At 46.6% G+C, this 7,693-nt stretch overlaps 2 protein-coding genes across 2 annotated transcripts in view; both read left to right on the forward strand.

The window, feature by feature from the left end:
• The window catches only part of DDX41 (DEAD-box helicase 41), a 38,357-nt gene extending 33,419 nt beyond the window's left edge, over positions 1-4,938 (forward strand). Inside the window, exon 18 of the mRNA XM_051979038.1 lies at positions 4,842-4,938. The gene's annotated coding sequence lies outside the window, so the exon portion shown is untranslated. The remainder of the gene's footprint in view (positions 1-4,841) is intronic.
• The window catches only part of DOK3 (docking protein 3), a 5,219-nt gene continuing 528 nt past the window's right edge, over positions 3,003-7,693 (forward strand). The window contains exons 1-5 of the mRNA XM_051979039.1: positions 3,003-3,368; positions 4,842-5,141; positions 5,983-6,082; positions 6,203-6,375; positions 7,286-7,693. The exon at positions 7,286-7,693 is cut by the window's right edge and continues 528 nt beyond it. Coding sequence (XP_051834999.1) covers positions 3,303-3,368; positions 4,842-5,141; positions 5,983-6,082; positions 6,203-6,375; positions 7,286-7,693 — 1,047 coding nt within the window. The 5' untranslated portion in view covers positions 3,003-3,302. The remainder of the gene's footprint in view (positions 3,369-4,841; positions 5,142-5,982; positions 6,083-6,202; positions 6,376-7,285) is intronic.

The raw sequence follows: 7,693 nt of genomic DNA on the forward strand, positions 1-7,693 counted from the left end.
GTAGTTCCAAATGACTTTTCAGAATGGTTATTCCAATTCATGAATCTATTAACAATATCAATAAACATTTATTAAGCACCTACTATATATCAAGTTTTGTGCTGTACTTACACAAAGTTTTGTGCTTTGTGTTTGAAATTCTTCAACATTGTCATTTTCCTTTTTTTTCCAGTGGTCAATCTGATGATGAAATAGAATCTCAGTTGCTTTCATTTACATTTCTTTATTAGTAATTTGGAGCAGTTTTTTTTTTTTTTTTTTTGGTATATTATATCCAAATGGGAATATTTTGGGGTATATATTTTTGTATATATTAGCTTGGGTTTCTTTCTGTAAGAACTATCCATGAATATCTTTTGACCATTTATCAATTGAAGAATGGCTATTATTGTTATAAATTTGAATCAGTTCTTTATATATCTTGGAAAATGAGACTTCTATCAGAGAAACCTATTGCAAGGATGTTTTCCCATTTAACTTCCTCTTGTAATCTTAACTGCACTGATTTTGTACTTTCAAAACCTTTTAATTTGTTGTAATCAAAATTGTCTGTCTTCTGTGATTTATTTTTTATCCTTCAGTCATGGATCTTCTTTCCAAAAAAAGGGTTTTTTTTGCTTCTCTAATTTCTCTAATGTGATCTTTTATTTCTAAGTCATATATCCACTTGAAGCTGATGTTGATATGCTGAATGAGATGTTGTCTGAGCCTTAATTTCTGCCAGGCTGCTTTCCACTTTTGCCTGCAGGTTTTGTGTCTGACCTAGGGGGTAGAGTCTTTGAATTTATCGAACACTACTCTGTTATGTTTGTTTGCTACTGCCATGTTGTACCTCTAAACTTTTCTACCTTGTTTTTTAGCTGGTATCAAATTATTTTGATAATATTACAGTTTGAGATCTGTACTGTTAACCTTCCTTCCTCCTCTGTACTGCTTCCTTCCCCTCCCCATTTTTTCCCTTGAGATTCTTGACATGAATTTTCTTCACATGAATTTTTTTTGTTTGTTTTTTTTCCTAGCTCTATAAAGTAAGCATATGGGAGTATAGTTGGTATGGCACTGGATAAATAAATTAGGTAGTATTGTTAGTATCATTCTTATTAGTATATTTTTTAATTGACTCAGCCTCCTTATGAGCAATTGATTTTTTTCTAATTATTTGAATAGGCTTGTCTTTTTTTCTTTGAAGAGTGTTTTGTAGTTGTAATCATATAGTTTGTATAGGTCATGGACAGGTTCCCATATGTTTTATACATTCTGTAATTTTTTCAAATAGAATTTTATCTTCTGTTGGGTTTTGTTTGTAGTATACAGAAACACAATGGTTTATATAGGTTTGTTTTTTACATACTGGTACTTTTGTGAGATAAAATATAAAAATTCATCTGGAAAAATAAAAAAATCTGAATATCAAGGTAAAAAAATTTTTAAACAATGATAGGAATGGAGGAGAAATGGCGCTTGTGTTTAGAATTTTTACTAAACACTGATTAGGCTGCCAGACCAGATGTTCCACAGAAAAGTTGGGAATTTGGAGCTGAGAGGGACCCTAAAACCCATCTCACCACTGTCATTGATAAGAAAAACTAGGCCACTGAAAGTGGAAGTAAAGTTAAACACAGGTTCTTTGGCTTCAAATTCCCTGTCTTCTCCCCTGAACTCAGCGGCCTTTCATTTGCTTGGATGAAAGGGCAGACACACACACAGAGGATGGTAATTCTTTGAACAAATGGGCCCTCAACCCAGGCCAAGAGAGTATGTGCACTAGACAGAGATGATCCCTTGTGGAGCTCATCATCTAATTTCAATGCTAGTTTTCATTTTTATAATGTCTTTCTAGTTCACAAATATCCTTGTGAGGCAAGTAGTATTTTCCCATTTTACAGGAAAGAAAGCCAAGGCACAAGAGAGCTAAGCATTTGCACAAGATCACAGAATCAAAACCAGGAATCTAGCTTCCCAGGGGTTTTTGATGATTCAAATAGAAATTCAGAAAAGGGGACAGCTAGGTGGTGCAGTGGATAGAGCACCAGCCCTGAAGTCAGGAGGACCTGAATTCAAATCTGGTCTCAGACACTTAACACATCCTGGTTGTGTGATCCTGGGCAAGTCACTTAACTCCATTTGCCTCAGCAAAAAAAGAAATTTGGAAAAGGCAGAGCTGATGAAGCTGAAATGGTCAAGAAAGGCTTCCTTGAGGAGGTAAAATTTGACCTGGCATTGGAAGCATGGCTAAGATATATAAATAAGGAGGGCACTAGCAGAAAAGTGTGACCAAAAGCACATATGGACAGCATAGCATAGTGGAAAGAGTCTTGGATTTGGAGTCCAAAGTCCAGCTGTACCACTAATATAATCTTGAGCAAGGCCCTCTGACCCCTATCTTCCCCTTTATAATGTGCAGAGGTTTGTTGGGGGATTGAGGCATTTGATACCTTTTTTGGCGGTAAAGCCAGGAATCCTAGGTTCGGATTCAACTTTAGGTTTACTTGTATGTAGTAAGTTGGGGTGTGTATGGTCTTTGTTTTTTGCTTTTTTTTGTTATGTATAAGAAGACTGACAGAAAAACACATGACTGACTTTTAAAATACATTTAAAATTAAAATGGGGACAGAAACCTAAAATTGTAGATAGAGATGACAATGTTGAGTAAATGGATTGAGTGTTGAACTTGAGTCAATGAACACCTGGATTCAAATCCTGTCTCTTCTAGTCATGTGATCTAGAGTGTCATTTAGTCCTTTGCCTCAGTTTCCTCATCTGTAAAGTAGGGCTAACATCTATATTAATGACATCAAATGGTTATTGTGAGGCTCAAATGAGATAATGTGTGTAAAGTGACTTGCAAACTTTAAAACACTGTGGAAATGGTAGTTATTATTAGAGATAGAGCATTTGCTTCTGCCCCCTCTTTTCTAACTCGTGGGAGGGAGGAGCGAGCAGGAAGGGACAAGGATGAAGCCTATGACTCAACAGAGCTCATGTCTCAAAGACAGCTGATATGGGTCTAGCCTGTGACCTGGAGCTGGGAGGGAGGGTTCTTGCTCTCCCGACCCCTCCCTCCACACATGGCAGAAGAAAAACCAGGCACAGGGATGAAGAGCAACCTCTCTGACCTACCCCAAGTTACTCTAGATTCTCCCAGAGCTGTGGGGAGTAGGGGTAGACCTTGACCCCTCCCCCAGGCCATCCTAGCCTCCTTCCCCGGGGTTGGGGGGAAGGGAAGTAGCAAGAAGGGGAAGTTGCCTGTCCCCATTTGCTTCAGAGTTACTGTCTGAGCATTGGGCTCTGGCTCCTCAGCCATGGACACCCAAGAGACGCCTCTGATGGATGGGCTCCTCTACCAGCAACATGTGAAATTTGGCAAGGTGGGGACTGACTGGGATTGGAAAGCATCCCCTCCTCCCCAATGGGACCAAGAACCTGCTGTCTGCTATCGTGGGTCCCTGAGCCTGTGGGCTGTAGTGGGGAGGGTGGGACTGATGGTCTGGCGCTGGGCCGGCACCAGCTGAGGAAGGAGGGAAGGTAGAGCAGAGAAGAGAGTCTCCATGTACCTCCTGCCTTCTGGCCCTTGTTGGCCTCTATTCCTTTCCCCCGTTGCCTTGGGATGTGTCTTGGTTTGGTGGGGAAGACTGGGGGGGGGGGGGGGGAGGGAGAGGGGAGACGCTTTTGTGGCTGGAATGAGCTTTGAGTCTGGGGAACCTGGAGAACCTGCATCAGGAATTTGAGACCTGTCAGTCAGGGCCTGGCCTCTGAACCGGTCAAAGGGAAAAAGGACCTGAGAATTCATTTTACATTTCTGATTTATGATGGGATTCTTTATGTTTATTTCCCTTTTATCATTTACAAAATGCTTGCCCGTCCATTTGTTACTTGCTTTAGGCCTCACAACAGCTCCGTGAGGCAGTCTGGGTGGGGACCCATGTCCTCCATTTGATGGAAGAGAAAGCCGAAGCCCCCAAAGGAAGGTGACTTGCCAGGGTCACACTAAAACCCTTGGTGACTGAGTAAATCTGAATGTCTGTGGGCCTCGTTTCCTCACCTGTAAATTCAGGGGGCTTGCCTCAGTGACCTCTGACCTCTGCTTCTCCTCCTTTGTTTCTCATGCCATCATTTCTTCCCCCATCCCCCAGCACACACACTTCAAGGTTAGCCTGGGTGGTGCCAGAAGCTCGAGATACCCAGGCCACTTCCTTCCCTGTGACTATTTGCATGTTTCCTTCCCCTGTTCTGATGACACAGCCAAGGATTCCCTCCCCCCATGGATGCTGACAACATGGAGTTCACCCCCTAGGGAGGGGCGGAGTATGGCATACCCCCGGCTCCATGTATGTGGGGGCCAAGGCTAGGGGCTACGTCTGGCTCCTTGAGCTTCCCTACGTCTTTTCATGATTGGTCTGAACTTGGCTTGGCTCTCTCCTGGGCTTAAATGGGAAGAGACTTGTATAACCACGGCAGGTGGTGAGTGGGATGGATGGGGGCACACTGGTCCCAGTGAGGCAGTCTGGGCATAACTGGCCTAGAAACTTCTGGGCTGAGTGAGGGAATGGGGGGGGAAGAGGGAGAATATTGTGTTCCTGGTGACTGGACCAGGAGAATTGCCTTACCCCTAAGTGGCTGGGTAAGAAGGTCTGAGCCAGGAGCATAAGCTCTGTGCCTGACCTCCGCTATCAGAGGAGCCTGATCTCCTTTGCCAGTCGGCAGCTCAGAGTCTTGGGCATGAGAAACCCACAGCTGCTCTCTTTTGTTCAGGAGTGCCAGGGAGCCCAGGTGCCTTTCAGTGGGCTGGTGGGGCCAGGGGCAATGGCTCCAAGATTTCCCCCTGTGCCTTCCTCTTTCAGAAATCCTGGCGGAAGGTGTGGGCCTTCCTTTATGCCGATGGCCCTTCAGGAGTGGCCCGACTGGAAAGCTGGGATGTAAGAGATGGTGGTGGTGGACCAGCAGGGGACAAACCCACGGGGCGTCGGGGTGAGAGGCGAGTGATCCGGCTGGCCGACTGTGTGTCTGTGCTGCCAGCAGATGGTGAGAGCTGCCCTCGGGACACCACTGCCTTCCTTCTTACCACCACCGAACGCAGCCACATGCTGGCTGCTCAGCACCGGCACACATGGCTGGCTCACATATGTCATCTGGCATTTCCGGTGAGAATGAACTAGAAGGGAGGGAGGAAGGGAGAGGGAGAGGGAGAGGGAGAGGGAGAGGGAGGGAGAGAGAGAGAGAGAGAGAGAGAGAGAGAGAGAGAGAGACAGACAGACACACACAGAGACAGAGAGAGACAGAGAGACAGAGACAGAAAGAGCGAGAGAGACGGAGAGTGACAGAGACAAAAAGAGCGAGAGAGACAGAGAGAGAGAGACAGATAGAGACAGAGAGAGACAGAGAGACAGAGAGAGACAGAAAGAGCGAGAGAGACGGAGAGCGACAGAGACAAAAAGAGCGAGAGAGACAGAGAGAGAGAGACAGATAGAGACAGAGAGAGAGAGAGACAGAGACAGAGACAGAGAGACAGAAAGAGCGAGAGACGGAGAGAAACAGAGACAAAAAGCGAGAGAGACAGAGAGAGACAGACAGAGAGAGGAGAGAGACAGAGACAGAAAGAGCAAGAGAGACAGAGATAGAGAGAGACAGAGACAAAAAGCCAGAGAAGCAGAGAGAGAGACACACACACAGACAGACAGAGAAAAAGAGAGACACAGACGGGGGCGGGGAGGGAAAGAGGGAGATAGAGGGAGAGAGAGCAAGAGACAGAGACAGAGTGAGAGAGACAGACAGAGAGACAGAGGGGGGGGAGGAAAAGAGAGAGAGAGAGAGAGAAGAGAGAGAGAGAGAGAGAGAGAGAGAGAGAGAGAGAGAGAGAGAGAAATTTGGCAGTCCTGGTGCTCTACCTGGAGGAAGTGTGGAGGATTGGGTAGTAATTGAAAGCTAGTCTCTCCAGGAACTGTCTCTGAACTCTTCTCCATGTCTTACTGTTGCCACCTCCAGAGCATGAATGGCAGTTCCTCAGGGACCGGTGAATTTGGTCCTGCTGAGCCTGGCTTGGTCCCCATGGAGGAAAATTCCATCTATTCATCCTGGCAGGAAAGTAAGCATCCTGAGCCTCAGCTCCTTCCACCCTCATCCCCATTGGTGCGATCTCAGGCATGTGGGAGGGCTCAGGGGCTGGGCCTGGGAAGCTTTCTCACTGATTTCCTCCCCTCTGCAGTGGGAGAGTTCTCAGTACTGGTCCAGAAGACAGAGGCGGCCACTCGCTGTCAGCTGAAAGGCCCTTACCTCCTAGTGACTGGCCACGACGCCATCCATCTGAGTGAGCCCACCGCCCCGAAGCCCCTCTACGTCTGGCCCTATCATTTCCTTCGCAAGTTTGGCCATGACAAGGTGCTAAGCCCCCACCCCTTCCCCACTTCCTTTTCTAGTAAACTGTGACCCCTGGATATTATTCCCTATTCCCTGTGAATTTTCTCCAGAGTTGGAGTGGGCATGATTGCCAACTCCCAACCATGTTAGCATAGGATTTATTGATTGATTACAAGATTATTTAGTTTAGTGATAATCTTTTTGAGTATGAGGACCTTTTTTTAATATCTAAAAATCTGACAGAATTTGCACTCTTACAAATATCAGTTGTACTGTAAGAATCCGTCTTTTTGGAGAAAATAACCCATTGCCACTCTTTAGTGCACAAGGATATCCACTAACTATTGACCCACTCTAGCCTGAGTTCCAAGACCTGGTGACAAGTGCACCACTGGGCTGTGGAGTCCTAGGAAGAAGCTGCTAGTCTCTTCTCCAGAGCTCTGCATGGCTTTAGCCATGTCATGAATCTTCCTTGACCTCATGGTTTTCGTTGTAAAATGGAGGGATTGGACTAATTGCTTTTTTTTTTTTAAACTTTATATTGACAGAATCCATGCCAGGGTAATTTTTTACAGCATTATCCCTTGCACTCACTTCTGTTCTGATTTTTCCCCTCCCTCCTTCTACTCCCTCCCCCAAATGGCAAGCAGGATTGGACTAATTGCTAAAGACGCTTTTGATTCTTAAAGCCTGTGATTCTGGATTTTCAAACCTAATGTTCTAACCTCTGTGAATTTGAAGCTGGAAGGCACTTTAGGGGTGTTCTAGTCCAACTCTACCATCTAAATGTCACAAGGAGAGGCAGTCACATCAGAAGCAGAATTTGGACCTGTGTTCTTTGTAATTCAGGTGCTCTTCCTTCCTCTCCCTTCCCTCCCCTTCCCAGTGGGTCACATTCTTGCCTTCCCCTGACCAGCTTCCCTCCCCACAGGGTGTCTTCTCTTTCGAGGCTGGCCGGAGGTGTGACTCTGGTGAGGGCCTCTTTGCCTTCAGCTGCCCCCGGGCCTCGGAACTCTGTAGTGCTGTGGGGGCAGCTATTGCTCGCCAGAGAGAGCTGCCCGGGCCTGCCACTGCCCGGCCCTGTCCCCTGTCGAGGGCCTCCTCCCTGCCCTCCTTGGAGCCCGTGGGGGAACTGCGAGAGGCACCGCTTGGGCTCGAGGCCTGGGGAGGCCCACCCTCTAATGGAAAAGCTCGAGTGGTGCTGGAAACAGGCCCCCAGAGCCTGCCGCCCTGCCTGGGGACTTCACTACCAGAGGGATCCTCCTTGGCTGGCCCTTCCAGTTCTGTGCTCTATGCCTCCGTGTCCAAGTGGCCCAGCGGCCCTTCCCGAAAGGCTCCC

This window comes from Antechinus flavipes, chromosome 2 (assembly GCF_016432865.1).
Source record: "Antechinus flavipes isolate AdamAnt ecotype Samford, QLD, Australia chromosome 2, AdamAnt_v2, whole genome shotgun sequence".
Classification (NCBI taxonomy): domain Eukaryota; kingdom Metazoa; phylum Chordata; class Mammalia; order Dasyuromorphia; family Dasyuridae; genus Antechinus; species Antechinus flavipes.